Source organism: Lactuca sativa, chromosome 9, assembly GCF_002870075.4.
Source record: "Lactuca sativa cultivar Salinas chromosome 9, Lsat_Salinas_v11, whole genome shotgun sequence".
Taxonomy (NCBI): Eukaryota; Viridiplantae; Streptophyta; class Magnoliopsida; order Asterales; family Asteraceae; genus Lactuca; species Lactuca sativa.
This window is the reverse complement of record NC_056631.2, coordinates 206,030,326-206,048,867: the sequence shown is the minus strand read 5'-3', so window position 1 is coordinate 206,048,867 and position 18,542 is coordinate 206,030,326. Positions and strand designations below refer to the sequence as shown.

General features: G+C 33.7%; 2 protein-coding genes and 2 non-coding genes across 4 annotated transcripts; all 4 read left to right on the top strand.

Annotated features, from left to right (window-relative positions):
• The first annotated feature begins 2,046 nt into the window (after window positions 1–2,046).
• LOC111910934 (pentatricopeptide repeat-containing protein At4g33990) lies at window positions 2,047–5,378 on the top strand. Its single transcript, XM_023906731.3, has 3 exons — window positions 2,047–2,224; window positions 2,568–2,678; window positions 2,789–5,378. The coding sequence occupies exons 2-3, from the start codon at window positions 2,653–2,655 to the stop codon at window positions 5,214–5,216; spliced, it is 2,454 nt and encodes an 817-aa protein (XP_023762499.1). The 5' UTR covers window positions 2,047–2,224; window positions 2,568–2,652; the 3' UTR covers window positions 5,217–5,378.
• Window positions 5,379–7,825: 2,447 nt separating this feature from the next.
• Window positions 7,826–7,896, top strand: TRNAG-GCC (transfer RNA glycine (anticodon GCC)). The gene has a single exon. It is a non-coding gene; the product is annotated as a tRNA-Gly (tRNA).
• Window positions 7,897–8,960: 1,064 nt separating this feature from the next.
• TRNAG-GCC (transfer RNA glycine (anticodon GCC)) lies at window positions 8,961–9,031 on the top strand. The gene has a single exon. It is a non-coding gene; the product is annotated as a tRNA-Gly (tRNA).
• Window positions 9,032–12,648: 3,617 nt separating this feature from the next.
• LOC111910935 (uncharacterized) lies at window positions 12,649–17,242 on the top strand. Its single transcript, XM_023906733.3, has 18 exons — window positions 12,649–12,814; window positions 13,112–13,196; window positions 13,330–13,423; window positions 13,501–13,609; window positions 13,683–13,721; window positions 13,800–13,883; window positions 13,977–14,038; window positions 14,123–14,225; window positions 14,319–14,471; window positions 14,546–14,614; window positions 14,706–14,762; window positions 14,862–15,107; window positions 15,178–15,261; window positions 15,340–15,450; window positions 15,534–15,604; window positions 15,703–15,870; window positions 15,952–16,045; window positions 16,885–17,242. The coding sequence occupies exons 2-18, from the start codon at window positions 13,136–13,138 to the stop codon at window positions 17,119–17,121; spliced, it is 1,842 nt and encodes a 613-aa protein (XP_023762501.1). The 5' UTR covers window positions 12,649–12,814; window positions 13,112–13,135; the 3' UTR covers window positions 17,122–17,242.
• The last annotated feature ends 1,300 nt before the right edge of the window (window positions 17,243–18,542 follow it).

Sequence of the window (18,542 nt, the reverse complement as noted above, 5' to 3'; positions counted from 1 at the left end):
AAGGGGAGTCCAACTCCCAGTTATGCCAGACAGATACCGGTTGAGAGATACCGAGGGACAGACATTATGTGGTATGTGGTATGATGGGGGAACTCAATAAGTTTCGTGCTTACAGTTTTCAATTTTGGTTTCAGGTACTCGTTTTTAAAGGAAAGGAGTCGGCTTGATCGTAGAGCATCACACTATGGTTTTCCGCACGTGAGATCTTTGGGATTACACTCTGATATTGTTTTATGATAACATGTTTTGATTACTTCTACTTTGGTTTTGACATGACATGATATTATGGATGATTTATTATATTGTTGGTTTATAATAACGTAATTAAAAATGAATTTTTTTTGCCTGTATTTTTGGGATGTTACATATATTGTAACTCGGAAACAAATATGTACATGTTACAATATTTTCCCTATAAGGACACATGGTTAAATAACAATATCTTCAAAGGTTTAGGAATAAATAGTTCTTGGACGATGGCAACTCGCATGAAAAGATTAGTCTCTCTGACACACTTCATTCAAGTTGCATCGAACCATGAACTATATAATTTTTCAGACCATACAATATTTTTAGTGTAAGATTTAAGGTATATTAATTTTGTTGGCATTGACAACCACCACCGTCGCCGTTCTTCTTTTCGGAGGAATTAAAGCAAACACTCTCTGTCTCCCACGAAAACTCTGTTGAAAACCATTTGTATCAACCTATGTGTGTTGCTTGCCATAAATCAAACCGATCATCATTATTATGTAAATAATATTTGGGTTCATGGGTTAACCCGCCAACCTACCAATCCGAATCTAACCCACAAATGTGAATCTAACTCACGCACCAACGAACCCATATAATTAAACGAGTTAGACGGGTCGTGTGTCCGGTTGATGTTTATAACCCACCAACATGTGACATATAATTATATTGGACGTGTACAAATCAATGCATTCTAACATACCAACATGAACCCGACACGAGTGTCATCCCTAGGTAAAGAGCTGGTGACATCTTAATCGACATAAATGAAAAAGGTTTAGGGGGTGTTTGGCTTTGCTTTTAAAACAACTTTTGGACTTTTAACTTTTCTAAAAAGTTAAAAAAATCCAAAAGATGTTTGGCAAAATAGAAAAGTCCTTTTAAATTAACTTTTAGCCATGCCTAAAAAGGAGTCTTTTAAAAAATCATGAAATCCCATCTTTTTGTGACTTTTGGCTTTTATATCTTAAAAGTCTTAAAAGTCCATCCAAACACATTTTAAATATCTTCTTCTAAACAAAAAAAAGTTCTTTTACAAAAACTTCTTTTTACAAAATGACTTTTAACTTAAAAAATGAATCCTAAACACACCCTTAGGGAGGAGGGAGTCGTGGCGGTTTGGGTGGTGGGTACCGGCAGTACCGCTGGGATGTGGTACCGTCGGCCAGCGGGAACAACGGGTTGGAAGAAACGGGGCTTTCAACGGGTTGGTGAAGCCGTTTCCTTTCTCTCTTTCTATTCTTCTATTCTTCTTTAACAAAATTCTTTGTTTTATTTTTTGATGATGGGGAAAGCAAAAAGAGAGTTACAATGAGCAGAGATGGTTATGGAGAGAAGATAAATGGAGGCGGCATATTTCTCGAAATAGGTTAAGGGTAAAGTATTATCTAGTTCATATATAAATTTCATTTTAGTCCCTATAGTTTATAGATTTTATTAAAATAGTATTCACTTCAAATATTTTTAATAATTTATATTTGTTTTATAATTCATTAAATTATATTTATTTTAATTAACTGATATTTTTAATATGATTTTAGAAAAAATGTTAAATTTTATTTTATTTTTTATTTTTTAGCATAATTAAATAAAAAATAAAGATGTGGCAAGTGGGTTGAGTGGGTTGGAAAAGATAGGGTTTCTATACGTTGTGGGTTGAAAAAGATGGAAGAGAGAAGATGAAAAAACTGATGTGACAATGGGTTAAATAGGTTGAGAGGGAATGACTCCCTTCTCGCTTGATAAGTTATGAGTTTTTCCAAGAATAAAATTAAAATTGGGGTAACCATCAGAAAAAAAAAAATGTAAATGTTAGGGCTTTTACGTCATTAACACTTTATTTCTTCCTTTTTCGCCCGGCCTTTTTTCCCGCATGACCCAAGAAATCGCCCTGCATCGCCATCATCTTCTCCGTTTATCGTTGCATTAAATATCCATCGCCGTCGCCGTCCATCTTTTCGGTGGAAGTCAGGTAAACACCCCCTTTCTCCCACGAAAACTCTGCTGGATCCCATTTTGTATTTATTTCGGTGTTTCTTTGAGCCGAAAACCAATTTGTCAACATACATGAATTGGTAAGTTGTAATTCTTAGAATGAAACGACCGGAAAAACTATGAGTAGGTCTAGAAACGGCGTATGACAACAAAATAAGTGTTCTACCAGGTACAAGCTATGCTTTCTTTATAAAGATATAGCTTTGCTTTCCATTGCATACAAGGTGTTTGACAAAACTCCTGAGTGAGTTCTGTGTGTAATTTTACCTGTCATTCCTCTTTCTCTTACACATTGCTCATTAATTACACAAAACTTACAGGAAAATCACTATCCAAAGGCTTAGAATTCTGTATCGGTGTTGAAAGAGTTGTATATTCTATATAGTGCCCTCAGCCATTCTTTCGATGCTCAGGCTTCTGATTGGAGGTAGGTAAGACACTAAGACTTTATTCTTGTCATCCATCATCATCTCATTCTCATGTTATTATAATCTTTTGATTTCAGTTTTTCGTACTTAAAGATCTTATTTTTCTCTTCCAGATTTCTGCCAAATCACAAAAGCAACTACTTTCCAAACATTCTTTCTTCTGGGCGATTTCTTCATACCCAAACTTCTTCATCAGATGACAGCTGGACCAATAACAGAGAGCTTAACATCGACCTTCTATTTCACTCATGTACAAAAACCCACCTTGCAAAACGCCTTCACGCATTACTTATCGTATTGGGAAAAGTCCAAAGTCTCTTCATTTCCACAAGACTTGTCAATCTTTACGCCAATCTTGGTAACATCTCTTTATCCCAACAAACTTTTGATCAAATCCCACAAAAAGATGTTTACACTTGGAACTCCATGATATCTGCATATGTCCACAATGGTGCGCATACTGATGCTATCACTTGTTTATACAAAATGTTGACTTTTGAAGTCAAACCTGATTTTTACACTTTCCCCCCTGTGATAAAAGCATGTCGTGATATAAACAATGGAAAAAAGATTCACGCATGGATATCAAAAACAGGGTTGGAATGGGATGTCTTTGTAGCTGCTTCTTTGGTTCATATGTATTGTCGTTTTGGTATCTTTGATGCTGCTTATGGGATATTTACAAATATGCCCTTTCGAGACATGGGTTGTTGGAATGCGATAATTTCAGGGTTTTGTCAAAATGGAAAAGGCGAAAAGGCATTACAAATCTTGGATGAGATGAAATTTGAAGGGATTAAATTGGATTCTGTTACAGTTTCAACTGTTCTTCCCATTTGTGCACAAATGGATGATATGTCACAAGGAAGATTAATCCATTTGTATGTCATAAAACACGGACTCGAATCCGATCTTTTTGTTGGAAACGCGTTTATAAATTTCTACGCGAAATTCGGTGAACTTGAAATTTCTCAAAAGTTTTTTGATAGTTTGGTGACTCGAGATTTGGTATCATGGAATTCGATTATATCCGCGTACGAGCAAAATGGAAATCCGGATCGTGCACTTTGGTTCTTCCGTGAGATGCAAAAAGACGGATTCGCCCCCGATTTGTTGACATTAGTAAGTGTTGCTTCTAGTATCGCGCAGTCTAGGGACACTCGAGGTAGCAAAAGTGTCCATGGTTTTATCCTAAGAAGATCTTGGTTTGTGAAAGATGTTATAATTGGGAACGCGGTGGTTGACATGTACGCGAAATTGGGAAATGTCGAAAACGCCCGTGAACTTTTTGAAAGAATTTCGATAAAAGACGTTGTTTCTTGGAACACGATGATTACGGGGTATGGGCAAAACGGTCTTGCAAGTGACGCCATTGAAGTGTTTCAAAATATGGTGGAAAAAAATTTCGTAACCCCAAATCAAGGAACTTGGGCGAGTATAATTCCGGCTTATGCCCATATCGGAGCGTTAAAAGAAGGGCAAAAATGTCATTCGAACGTATTAAAAACCGGATTAATTCTCGACCTTTATATTGGGACATGTTTAATCGATTTCTATGGAAAATGTGGAAAAGTGAAAGATGCGATGTTGTTATTTGATGAAGTCCCGAAAACGAATTCGGTCCCATGGAATGCGGTTATCTCGTGTTTAGGCATCCATGGACACGGGGAAACGTGTATGAAACTTTTTGAAAATATGATCGAGAGTGGGGCCCACCCGGACGCGATAACTTTCATTTCGTTATTATCCGCTTGCAGTCATTCGGGGTTAATCGAACAAGGCGAGCAGTGTTTCAACGCGATGGAAAAAGATTACGGGGTTAAACCGGGGTTGAAGCATTACGGGTGTTATGTCGATATGTTAGGTAGAGCCGGGGAGTTAGAAAAAGCGTATGATTTTATAAAATCTATGCCTTTGACACCCGATGCATCGGTTTGGGGCGCGCTTTTAGGCGCGTGTAGGATTTACGGGAATACCGATTTGGGAAAAGTGGTTTCGGATAAGTTATTGGAAGTTGATGAAGGAAATGTTGGATATTATGTTTTGTTATCGAATATATACGCGAATGCGGGAAAATGGGAAGGGGTGAATAGGGTTAGGTTAATGGCTAATGAAAAGGGGTTGAAGAAGACGCCTGGGTGGAGTTCGGTTGAAATCGATAAGAGAATGGAAGTTTTTTATACGGGGAATTATTCGCATTCGAAATGTGATGAAATATATAGAGAATTAGAGGATTTGATGATGAAGATTAAGATTATTGGTTATGTTCCGGATTATAGCTTTGTGTTGCAAGATGTTGAAGAGGATGAAAAAGAGCGGATTCTTATGAGTCATAGTGAGAGATTGGCGATTGCGTATGGGATTATTAGTACGCCACCTAAGACGGTTATTAGAATTTTTAAGAATTTACGGGTGTGTGGGGATTGTCATAATGCTACTAAGTTTATATCGAAAGTTACCGAAAGGGAAATTGTTGTTAGGGATTCTAATCGGTTTCATAATTTTAAAGATGGTGTTTGTTCTTGTGGTGATTATTGGTAGTTTCAGTGTGGATAGGTATCAGACTGTCATCTAGTGGGTCACTTTGTATCTGACAAGACATTTAAGATCATAAATAGTATTTATTACTTAAAGTTTGAGATCATAAGGTGTAACATGAAAAGATTGTGAACTTGCTATGATTAATTTTTTTTTTTCTTTCTAGTATTGTGCTATTTTAGCCTTTTGTTTTCTTGATTCAAAGTTCAAAGTATATGTAATATAGTTTTATTACTTTCTTTTAATTTTTAATGTATTGTTTCATCTCTCATCATGGTCAAATAAAACTGTACATGGGATGTTGGATTCTTCAATTCTTTTTGTTTTACCTGTCTTTATATGTATTTAACTATTTTTGTTTGTTTGATTTGAATTGTGGGCAAATAAAAAGTTCAACATTAATTTGGCATCTACAAGTAGAAAATGGGTCTTTATTCTTAGTCTTGAAAAAGAATATTTATTCATATTTGATGGAGATTCTGCAACTATTAAAGTTGATTTATGGTTGTTTTGAGCCATCTTTTTTATATTTCGAAAATATAAGCAAAAGCACCAGTGGTCTAGGCCTTACTGAGCTCTTCTTTTATTATTTTTGGTGGGAATATAAATTGGTATCAAACGATGCCGTTATTAATTACACTCCTTTAATATCAAAAAAATCCCCATTGATAATATAACCTTCGCCATTGAAAAAGAGTAGGATTGAATTAAACCCAAATACATGATTTGGGTTGGGCTCTCCAAAACAACAAAAACGGAGGCCAAACAAGCTCCAACACGGACCTCTGTATTGTTAAAGACTAATTTTGTGTTAATGAATAGCAAATCATCATTGCCTCTATTTGTATTTTAATAACAGTTGGTGGGATTAATATACTGATAAAGTAATTAAAATATTAAAAGCTAAGTCTTTAACAAAGTATAATGCCTTAAAGATAAATCGTTGGGCATACATGTTGATAATCGACCAAGAGGTGTGTTCTTGACAAGAGGATCATAAATAGGAAGGTATGTAAAGTGTAAACATGTCATTTGATAGTTGGAATGAGTATGTTATCTAATACTTATGTTATAGATTATGGAAGAATGTAAGCACAATGTATCATTGAAACTAGTATGCTTGATCCCATGTCGCCAATGTAAGAAAAAAATAAAATCCAGTAAACCTAAGTATATATTGTAAGCGATATCGAATTCACGGAGTGCATATGGTTTTGAAAAGAATAAATATCAAACGAACAAAGCACGGCGACCGAATTTTAAAACATTTGTAAAATACTAAAGCAAGATAACTCATAATCGTGAATCCTAGGTACAACATATGTTCATTCAATTATTTGTATTTAGGGAGCAGATCCAATGTAGAGCATGGGGTAGCCCGGGATACCCCTTAACATTTTTTTTTTCTTTTTTTTCAGTAGTGTGATTTTTTTAAAAAATTTCGTTTTATGTAATGTATATAAATATGTTTAGCAAAATAATAATAAAAGTTATAGTTGGTTCAGGTAGTTATGGTGATAGGGTGTTTTTATGGAGGTTGCAAGTTCGAATCTTCTTTCTAACATTTCTTTTCTTTTATTTCCACAACTATATAAAATGATCTTATATAACATTATCCAGATTTTATACCTATTATATTATGATGTTGTGAAAATTTAATACAAGTACCAAGTTGTCCAAGTGGTAAAACTAAACTTTTAACTTGAATGTCTCTATTTCAAATCTTGGCTTTGATACTGGTGTATTTTTTCTATCAGTTTCTATCTTATATTCTTTCAACTTGTTTCTTATAATTTTAAAATTATCTCACATCGGTCATAACATGAAACATAGCTCCTATACATCTATTATATAAGCAACACAGGCTTTATAGTTTTTAGCAACTTAAACTTTTCGAATGGGTTTGAGTTTAAACCAACAACCGAGTTTGGAAAACCGAAAAACCAAGAAACCGAATCCATCGGTTTGGAATACCCATTTACTTTGATCATGACTTTGTCACTGTTCGTATTAGTCAATAAATCTAACAATATTTTGATTTAAATCTTTTTTAAATCAAAAAAGACAGCCATGTAGGAAGTGTATGTTGTGATGACGTATAGTTTTATTGTTTCCTTTGATATTTGTTTTTAGCATTCGTTAATGTAATCTTTCATCCCCCCATTGATGATTTAGGCTTTGCCATCTTATTATGGTCTTTTTTTTTTGAACGGACCATCTTATTATTGTCTAATAATATTATGTACATTGGTATCTTGTATTTTATTTATTTATTTTTCATCTTGTTTCAAAATATTCTTTAATTCCTTTTGTTTGTTTAACTTATTCTGTGGTCAAATAAACAGTCAGTTTTAATTGACATCTAGAAAGGGAAATGGGTATTTATTCTTATTTAATATTGTAAGCAAAGAGTCTTTGTTCATATAACCCTTTATCAATACAACATTTGATGAAAAAATAAAAGTAGACACATGGACCATCGTTTTGTTTCACTGTTTGGTTGTGTGTTAGCTTGGAATTTAAAGAAAAAATGATTGCAGTTAGTTTTAAATGGCCATCATCTGGATTCTTCTAAGAAATATATTTTTCAGTTGATAAATCATAACACAAAGGCACCAGTGGTCTAGTGGTAGAATAGTACCCTGCCACGGTACAGACCCGGGTTCGATTCCCGGCTGGTGCATGTTTATTGAGCGATGATGAAAATTACCTTTCTGGTGGTGGGTCCATCGGTATTTTCTCATCTTAAATGATGACTTAGGTTCTAACTGAGCTCTCCTTTTTCTTTTTTGTTTCTATCTCCTTTACTTCTGCTGATGCGTATACTTCAAAAATGAAGTATAGAAAACTTACGTTACACTCCAAATCGGCTCTATATTTTTTATTCTGAAAACAGTGGGAAACATGATTGAGGATTGTGTTTCTTTTGCTTGCATAATTCCATTCTGAAAAGTAAAAGTGGATATTAACTCATTCTCAACTATCAAGTTATCTATTGATATCAAAGAAGATAATAACTTCAAAAACAAAAGCACCAGTGGTCTAGTGTTAGAATAGTATCCTGCCACGCTTCTGACCCAGGTTCGATTCCAGGCTGGTGCATATTTTATTAAGAGCTGTGATGTTTCATGTCTTACTGGTGGATGGGTTCATCAGTCTTTTCTGATCTTTAAGTGAAAGCATTATAGGCCTTTCTGAGCTCTTTCTTTTTCTTTTTTTTGACTGACATATTTGGTTCTTATGAAACATGCTTACGTTTGGGCTTATAGTTTTCATGTTGCAAGATGTTGAAGATGATGAAAAAGATTGTATTCTTATGATTCATAGTGAAAGTCTGAAAGATTGGTGATTGTGTATGGGATTATTAGGGATTCTGATCGGTTTCATAATTTTAAAGATTGTGTATGTCAGTATGTTCTTGTGGTGATTATTTGTAATTGCGGTGTGGATTGAACTTCTTGTGGTTCTGGGTTGTTATGAGCTGAAAAGGCATTGAAGATCATTAGTAGTATTTGTTACTTAAAGTTGATATCATAAGGTGTAAAACATGAAATATTGTTTGTAAAGATTGTGAACTTGTTATAATTATGGTCAAATAAACTGTACATGGGCATGTTGGATTATCCAATTCTTTCTGTTTTTGTCTCTGGTCGAACAAACAATCAACTTCTATTTGGCATCAGTGGTAATTTCTGTAATGGTTGTGTTGGGTGATAAATTTCACAGATGACAATGAAAGACACAAAAGCACCAGTGGTCTAGTGGTAGAATAGTACCCTGCCACGGTACAGACCCGGGTTCGATTCCCGGCTGGTGCATGCTTATTGAGCGATGATGTTTTCATGCCTTTCTGTTGGTGGGGTCCATCAATTTGTCTGATCTGTAAGTGAAGTCATTATCAGGCCTTACTGAGCTCTCTTTTTTGTTTTTTTGGCTGGAAATGGAACAATTTGCTAGGCAAAGATGAGCTTATTACACTCATTCAATACTAAATATAACCCTTAAGAAATTATTATGTGGCCAACTTCCTAAAGTTGTTATTTATTGAACCCATTTAATTGCAGCACCGTTTAGGACTACATATAATGGTGACCATATAACAATCCCATTGACTATTGGATATGCATGAACTTCACTCCTCATATGCCTTTTGATACACTTTAGCAATGAAGCACGACCATAAAAATTCTTGCATTCTATATAACTAAAGTTTAACAAAGTCGTCACCAAGCCACTTTAATTCGACAAGTTCATGTATTTGGATTTGTATCCATGACATTGTTTTTATGATATTGATGGTTACATACTTCAACCAAGTGACCATGAGGTATGAAGCATCAGTTTGGGGTGTGCTTCTAGGTGTGTGTAGGATTTATGCAGATACAAGGTCGTTTCAGATAAATTATTGGAAGGGGAAAATGGGTATTTACTCTGATTTAAGGATGAAAATTAAGATTCTTGGCTATTATAGTTTTATGTTGCAAGACGTTGAAGAGGATGAAAAAGATTGTTTCCTTATGAGTCATAGTGAGAGATTGGCGATTGTGTATGAGATTATTAGTGAGCCACCTAAGACACTCATAAGAATTTGTGAGTGTGTGGGGATTGTCATAATGCTACTAAGTTTATAGTGAAAGGGAGATTGTTGTTAGATATTCTAATACATCAGTTTCATAATTTTAAAGATGGTGTTTATTCTTGTTGTGATTATTGGTAATTTGAGTGTTGATTTCGCTTCTTGTGGGTACAGAGTCAGCCACCTAACGGGTCATTATGTAGCAGAGGAGACATTAAAGATCGTTAATAGTACTTGTAACTTAAAGTTGAAAGCATAAGGTGTATCATGAAAGATTGGTTGTAATGATTTTCAACTTGTTATGAATAATTTTGTTTATGGTCAAATACACCGTACATGGGCATATTGGATTCTTCTTCTTTTTTTTTTTTTTTTTTTAATCTCCCCTCAAAGTTTTTTTTTCTTCTAAAATCTATTTTTTTTATTTGAATTATGCCAAATAAACAATCAACTTATTTGGCATCCAAAAGGGGGAAATTGGTATTACTCTGTTTAGTCTTGATAATTAATGATGGAAATTTTCTATAAATATGGTTTGTTTTGGGTGATAGCTTTCATTGTTGATGATGTCAAACACAAAGCACTAGCGGTCTAGTGATACAATAGTACCTTGCCAGTGGCGAATCTAGAACAAAAAATCGTGTGGTTCATTACGTAAGTGAAATTGAAAAAAATGAGAGTACAAAATACTACTAACGGGCCGGGTTGTATGTCTTAAAATATTTAAACATAATTTCAGTAGTTATAATAAAATTCTTACAATTGAGTCGGACGACGTCTTATATCTTGAGATATATTCATAACTATATTGTTATCGATACTTTCTAAAACACTTTTTTTCAATATACGACAATAAACTACCACTCAAAAACTAATTACCCATTTGTTGCGTATATAAGTCTTTATCAATTTCATTATTGAAAAGGTAAATTCCACACTTCTTTTCTTCAACTTCAGAGTTTTGGGGGTTTTGATCGGCTGCGATGCAGCGGTGGAGACCCATCGCGACACGACCACATCATTTAAGCGACACCACGGTCAGGTGTCGGACCTCGACGCGGTGGTGGAAACCCTAAATCTCAGGTTGTGGGCCATAAGTGCAATAAATTCTAGGCTTTGCTGATTCTCTTAGTCTCCACCCATTCAGAAGAGAGATCCCTAACCCTAAGTGCCTTGTGTGTGTGTTCTTGGTATTTCAAGCCTTAGTGTGCTCTTGCAAGAAAAAAATAAGGTGATCTTTTGCTTGGAGAGTGATTTTTACTTTAAATCTTGCATCTCTTGCACCCTCTGGAGCCTTGGAAGGTATAAAGCTCAAAGTTTTGGGCAACTCTAGGCTTGGTTTGGTTTCATTTCTAGACTTGTTTTTGAAGGAAAAGAGGTGTGCATTGGTTCCCTTGGAACCATGTACAAGTAATCGCCCTAACAACAACCTAGAGGAGTTAGGGTTTGAGTTTTAGACTTGGTTTGGTTGTGTAATGGATAAAGTTATGAACTTGATCCATTAAGTCCCTTAGAAGCATTAGATCCGAGCTTTTAAGCTCTGGATGTTAAGGGATAAGAGCTTAATGAATTAAGCTATTTTGGACGTTAACCACGACGCAGTGGGTGGTAGGTTGCGACGCAGGTCAAAAGATTCAGTTGCGACTGTTTTGTCTTTTAGCAACCACCGTGTAACCAAGGAGCTGGTCACGCCGGTCAATGGAGGTTGACCGTTAACTTTTAACCAGTTTGACTTTTGGTCAAACTTGGATGTTCTGAGCTTTAGACTTTTGATTGGTTTATGTGATTCTCGTAGCTGTTGCTATGAGCCTTAGAGTGTGGAATGGGAAATAAAAGAAACTAAAAAATCTGAAAGTGAAATAATGATTTAGATGGCTAAACAACTTCCACATTACAAAATGGTTCAATCTCAGGTTTTTCTTTTATGTGGTTTTAAGTTTGGGACTATCCGATATACCTTAAGAATAAGAAAATGCATATAAGTAAATATGTCATTTTCGAGTTGAGATTTCTGATTTTAATATTAGTCGTTTATTTTTTGTGTTTTATGATGTCAATCTCTTTAACTAAGCAAATTGAAATCTCTTTGGTGATATTTGTTTTTGTTTTTTTTGGCAAAATGTCTTTTTGACATTTTATGTATACGGACATAAAGACATTTGATGAAAAGTTGTTTGATTTTTAGAAAACCAGGCATAAAAATGTCTTTTTGACATATTTTTTTTCTTCATAAAAAATAGATTATGATTTTGGACGATGTTTTTTAAGTTCTAACCATAATGTGATATTTTTGTTTCCGCCACCACTGTCGCCGCCACCACTGCTGTCACCACCGTCGCCACTATCGTGCCTCAAACACTGTTGTTGTTGTTGCTATTGTCGCCGTCACCATCTCCACCGACATCATCACCTTTGCCATCTCTTCTGTCACCACCTTTATCTCCACTTCTGCCACCTTTACATCCACCCCACGTTTGCCACCATTACCGCCTCCGTAACCTTGCCACCGCATTCGATAATTCCTCCACCACCACCACTTCCGAATCTGCCACCTTGACCACTATCTTCTCCGCCACCATTCCACCAACAACACCAATACTAACATGTTTTTTTATGAAGACTTTAAAAAACAATTTTTTTATAAAGACTAAAAACATTAAAAAAAAACTTTTGATTAACATCTTATTATGCAAATATAGAAAAATACCGATTTGTCGATTTCCTCGATAAAAACAAACACCACCTTGCTAAAACTGTTTACGTGTATCGAGTTCTTATTGGGTTAAGACTTAAGATGGTATGTCTCATCTAGACTAACCACGTTTTTCAGTTTTTAATTGTTTCCTTTTTCTTTTCCAAAATTCATTATTTTTGTTAGACGAAAAAGAAACGAAACAAAAAACAAATTCAGTAATATAGAAGCCCCCTCCTGGCAGGAAGCAATAAACGAACAAGAACCTTTCTTTCTTCTTTCTCGTCCATCTGGTTAATTCTGATTATTAGGGCTTCCAATTTTTCTCCTCAGGTAACTTTATTTGCTCTTATATGCCCTAATTTTACGTCCGCAGGGTTGTGCATCTCACCGTCTTCAAAAAATTACACAATATTGTTTGACCTAGTTTGAATTTCACTGATTAAGCTGTAATTTTGATGAAGATCCCTGTTACCTTTTTGTGACATTCAAAATATGTCATGAATGCTTGCCTGAATTCATATATGATTTCAATTAAGCAAGTTTTTATCCATGGTGATTACTGGATGAAGGTCTTTTTTGTTTTGATTATTGTTTTTGTATCCCTAGTGATAATTATTCTACTTTTAGTTTGTGTTATAGGAATCTGCGACCATGGATGAAAGGTTAGAAGATCGAGCCGCTTTGCTTTCTCGCATTGAAGTATTGGAGCGAGGTTTGTGCTCTGTTTTTTTTTTTTCTATGTTTTCGTTATTTTAGAACATCGTTCACTTTATCTCAAATCAAATACAAACTGATTTGAATTTCTACTTGTTATAAATTTCTTTCTTGCGATTTTTGCTTTGTAGAACGAAATGAACTACGGAGTGATATCGAACAAATGTGTATGCAACATGCTGGACCTAGTTACGCTGCTGTTGCTACAAGAATGCATTTTCAAAGGTACATCATCATACAAAAACTATGAACACATTTCCCCATTGTAACAATCTTTAATTGTGATATTAATACTCAATTAGGACAGCTGGTCTGGAGCAGGAAATAGATGATTTGAAGAAAAAGTTAACTTCTTGTCTGCGAGAGAATGTAAATCTCCAAGAAGAGCTTTCACAGTCTTACCTTATCAAAGTAAGGTCAATTCTGTCATTTTACTTTTCTTATTTGACATCCATCACTACTATAATGCTATTTCTTTTTACAGAACCAGTTAGCTGATCTACATGCTTCAGAGCTTAAGAAGGTTAGTGTATATATATGCTTGTTGGAATACATATCAACTTGTTCTAGTGAGGTTAATTTTGTCTTTTAACCTCTTCAGAGCTTAGAAGCAGAGAAGCAGATTAAATTTTTCCAAGGCTGTGTTGGTGCTGCATTCTCTGAACGTGATAATGCAATAATGGAGGTCTAGTTTCTTGATTCTATCTATTAATTACATAAATTGTTATTCTATAAATCCTGTAATTTGAATCGTGTATATGGTTCTGAATTCTGATAGGCTGAAATAGCCAAAGAAAAAGAGGAACTTGCAACACAAGAATTGGGAATTATCCAGCAAAAGTAAGAACTTTATATTTATACTTCAAAAAGGCATTATCTTTTATTCATTTCTGTTATGTTTTTTAAAGTTTTTATATAAACCAGGATAGAAGAACTCACCTCAATTGTTCTTGAAGAAAAGAAATTTTCAGCTACCCTTCAGACTGATCTAGAAAATCAAAAGAAGGAAAATGAAATATTCAAACAGGTGATTAATTTACATTGGCTACATTATCTATAAATAGTTAAATACATGTTCGATGAAAAAAACACCTAAAGATTATCATTTTACATGTTATAGGTGATCACTAAGTTGTATGACATCAGACAACATTCTTCAAACGAATACAATGATGTTAATTTGGAAGAAAAGTGTATCACTTTACTGAATGATTCAGAAGACATGTGGAGTTTCAATAGACAAGATGAGGAAACATCAACCAGTAAATACATTGTAAGTTATAGAGAACTTGTAATGGCAATTTAGTAATTTAAACTTTCAACATTTTTGACTTTTCATTTAGACAGACTGCATTAGAGGAAGAAGTGGAGGCATTGAGAAAATCTGTAATCAATCTTCGAAGCAAGTTACAAATGGTAAAACATTTTAATGAAATTGTACAAATTTTAAAAGGGTATTATTGTCATTTTACTTAACTTTTTACCTTTTTATTTTTTTGGGAAACAGGGATTGGAGATTGAGAAACATTTGAAGAAAGTTGTTCGTGATTTAAAAAACAAGAAAGTGAGATCAATTGATCAAATCTTCATTGATAAATGATAAGTAAACTTATGATGTTTAAATTCTTGATAAGTTATAATTTCTTTTTTTATTTGAATACAGATCTTTTTGGAAGAAAAGATGAAGAGGGACATATCTGTCTTACGTGGTTTATATTCTCAACACAGGGTTGATATTGTAAATTTGCTTCAAGAGGAATTTTCTCAGTTTAAATCAGTTATTGATTTTATTAAAGAAAATATGGGGCAAATTAATATAAATGAAGAACTTAAACATTTATCTCCTCAAGAAAATGATTGTCGTGATGTACATATAAGCCCTGATATTGGTTCAGATACTATTACTAAGGTATATAATATTTATTTATTTTTTAATGTAATAAAGATAAAATATAAAATTCTATTTTACATTTTTGTAGGAAAATGTTTCTGAATTACAAGAAAGCTGTAGTTCTGAATTAGGGGATGCTTCTGAACCACTTGCTCAAGCATTACAAGAGAAGGTTTGTGTTTATATATAAAAAATATAAAATTTTTTGTGGGGTTTTCATTTTTTATTAAAAAGGTTAAACTTTATTCAGGTTTCAGCATTGTTGCTTCTATCACAACAAGAAGAGAGATATTTATTAGAAAGCAATGTAAAAGCAGCTCTTGAAAGTAAAATGTTGGAGCTACAAAGAAATTTGAATCAAGTAAAATTTCATTATTTACTTCAATAATTTGTTTATAATATTATTAGTTTCGTATTATATTTATGTGTAGAATATTTGAATAGGTGACAAATGAAAAAGTGGTTGCTCTTATGGAATTAGCACAATTGAAGCAAGAATACCATCTACTACAAGAGTATATGTTTAATTGTTTATTTTTGTCTTTAAACAATAATTTTCATTCAACATTTAAAAAAAATATTTATGATTTTAGAGTTTGTGACATGACTATAGGAAACTGAATGATGATAAGCTTGTAATCGATAAAGAAGAGAAAAGCATGATTCAAGATAAAGATGGAAGATTAAAAAGTTTATTAAAAAAGACATATTTTAGTCAATGGATTAATCCTCAACAAGATATCAGCAAGAAAAGTTGTAATGCTACCATGGATTTTGCAAGGTTTGTGGATTTTCTTTCTTTCATGTATTTATATTTATTTTTTTATTGATTATATGTTTATTATTATTATATGTTATGTAGAATGAAAGTTGAATATATATCTCTCAAGGAGAGCTTGGAAAGCATGGAGCATTTAACTAATTCAATTCGTAGACTTCGTTTGTCTCTCATTAAGGTAATCATTTTATATTATATAAATTATATTATTTTGAGTTAATTTGCACGTTTGGTCCCAAACTTATTTTTTTTTAGCTCGGAAGGTCTCTACTATTTGTTTTTGTTGCGCGTTTGGTCCTTGTCTTACCTAAAAAGACTATTTTGCCCGTGATTTTTTAATTTATTTAAATAAAGTGGGGTTGGTAAGGTAAAGTAATGTGAGGTGGAAGTCGGGTTGTGATAGAGAATGGAAATTGATAGAATACTAGCTTATGTAAGAAAATTTTGTAAGAGCTGAAATGAATGGAAGGAGAGATAATTTCTATTGATTAAACGTAATCAAAACCAATCAAAAGATTGTCCAGGGAATGGTCCCTCTCTCATAGAGCATGAATACTCCTGAGCCAATACAAACATAACAAATAACAAGATGATCAAAACCAAATATTCTCCTCCCTTTTATTCTCTTCTCTCTCCCTAACCAACTTAGCCACTTTCCGGATTTGCCCTTTTTCCCCTTCTAGAATACACTCTTAGTGGTCCCAACGTGCTCCCTTTTCTGATTGTTAGACGTGTATCTGTATCAGGTTGGGGGTGTGTTTATTTAAATAAATTAAAAAATCAAGGGCAAAATAGTCTTTTTATGTAACACAGGGACCAAGCGGGCAACAAACAAACAGTAGGGACCTTCCGAGTTAAAAAAAGTTAAGGACCAAACGTGCAAATTGCCCCAAACCATAGGGGACCATTCGTGTAATTTACTCTATTATTTTTGTCCATCAAGTTAAGGTAAAATACAAGAAAAAAAGAATATTTTGGATAGTTTATGAATAATAAATTGTTGTGAAACTTTTTTAGGTTAAAGAATCGGATACGGATACGGATACGGTTCCAGACATTATTGAAAATGTTGAGACAGAAACAAAGCTTTTAAAGACGGCTCTTGGGAGTTGTGTTCCTGTAAGTTGGTCAGCATCTGAGTTGGATACGAGTCAAGAAAAAGTTGATGGTGTGTCAGCAGCTGGTTTTGAGATGGTGGAGTTGCTTATTTTAGCCACACATCTGTTAAAAGAAAAGACCGTCTGTCTTTCTTGAAACAGATAGATAGACAGACAGACAGATAGATAACAATTTGGTTTACGTGGTTTGATGGTGAATAGTTTGTATAGACAAATTGTTTGTTTTATGTTTATATTGTTTTTGTGTCTTGTGATTATTTACTAGTTTATTTAGTAGCTGTAATCCTATAGGTAGGGCTATAGAGAATGAAATAAACCAAAAAACCATAAAAAAATCTACACATGTGAGGTCTTTACTACAACCATGTGGCCTTTACTACAACCAACAACAGTAATATATGTTGGCTATATGTAAGTTGTGTGTTACTTGGTAGCAATTTTTTTAATTTATACAAGATAAATGTAAAAATATTACTTACAAAAATATAATGAATTATTGAAATTAATGAGTATATATTATAACTCATAAACAAATATGTACATGTTATAATAGTTTCCCCATAAGGACAAATGGTTAAATAACAATATCTTCAAAGGTTTAGGAATAAACACTTCTTGAACGATGACAACTTATATGAGAGATTAGTCTGACATGTTTATCGCATCGTGAACTATATAATTTTTAGACAATTTCTTGTTTCAATTGAAACCCACATATGACAATTTACAAGTTGGTTTTTTGGCATTTGTTTACAAAAAAAGAAAAAAAAAGAAAAAAAAAAGTTCGGGTGGGTAAGAACCCACCTGCAAGGTTCTTGTTAGGATAACTCTGTCATTAAGACTAAGTTTCAACTACTTGTTATGCACTTATTCTAGACAGCACGTTACAAGTCATTGGCTTGTAACTCCTTCATGACCGTCTTCTTTACCTGATGGTTTGATAACAACTAAGTTGAGAAAAACATGATTTCACAAATTACACATTTTACACCAAAATTATATGTGCACTTTGGAAAATAATTATACACCGATATATTGCTTTCCATGACATCCTGGAAATTTAAAAGTTGAAACATGTTGAGCATTTAAAGTTATATAAAGTTCACCGTTAAATAGATCAACAAAAAGACTCAAATGTGAATATTTTGACCCGTTTGAAACTGTGAAATACCGTTATCAGAACTACAGCTCCAAAACTCATAATGGGTTAGAAAATCGATGGAAACAATCTTCAAAATTTCTTTTTTTCAAAAAATTAGTGTTTGAGAATCGAAGCTCGAAAATGTCATTTTTCGAACTCAATGGTCATTTAGGCTTTTTCCAATACAAAAGATCATTTTGTAATATTTACTTATTTAAGCATGAAAAGCGGTCATTTGGTGAATATTCCTTCTCAAATTCACGAAGAGTTTTATAATTTAATAAGTTTTAGTATTTTTTTTAAATCATCTAAAATTGCTCGTGCTTTGTAAATAGGTTATGTGGCCTCGTTTAGGATTTTCTTGATTGGCCCTGGTTAAAGCCCATGATTGGTTGTGGGACGCTCTCCTACAAAAC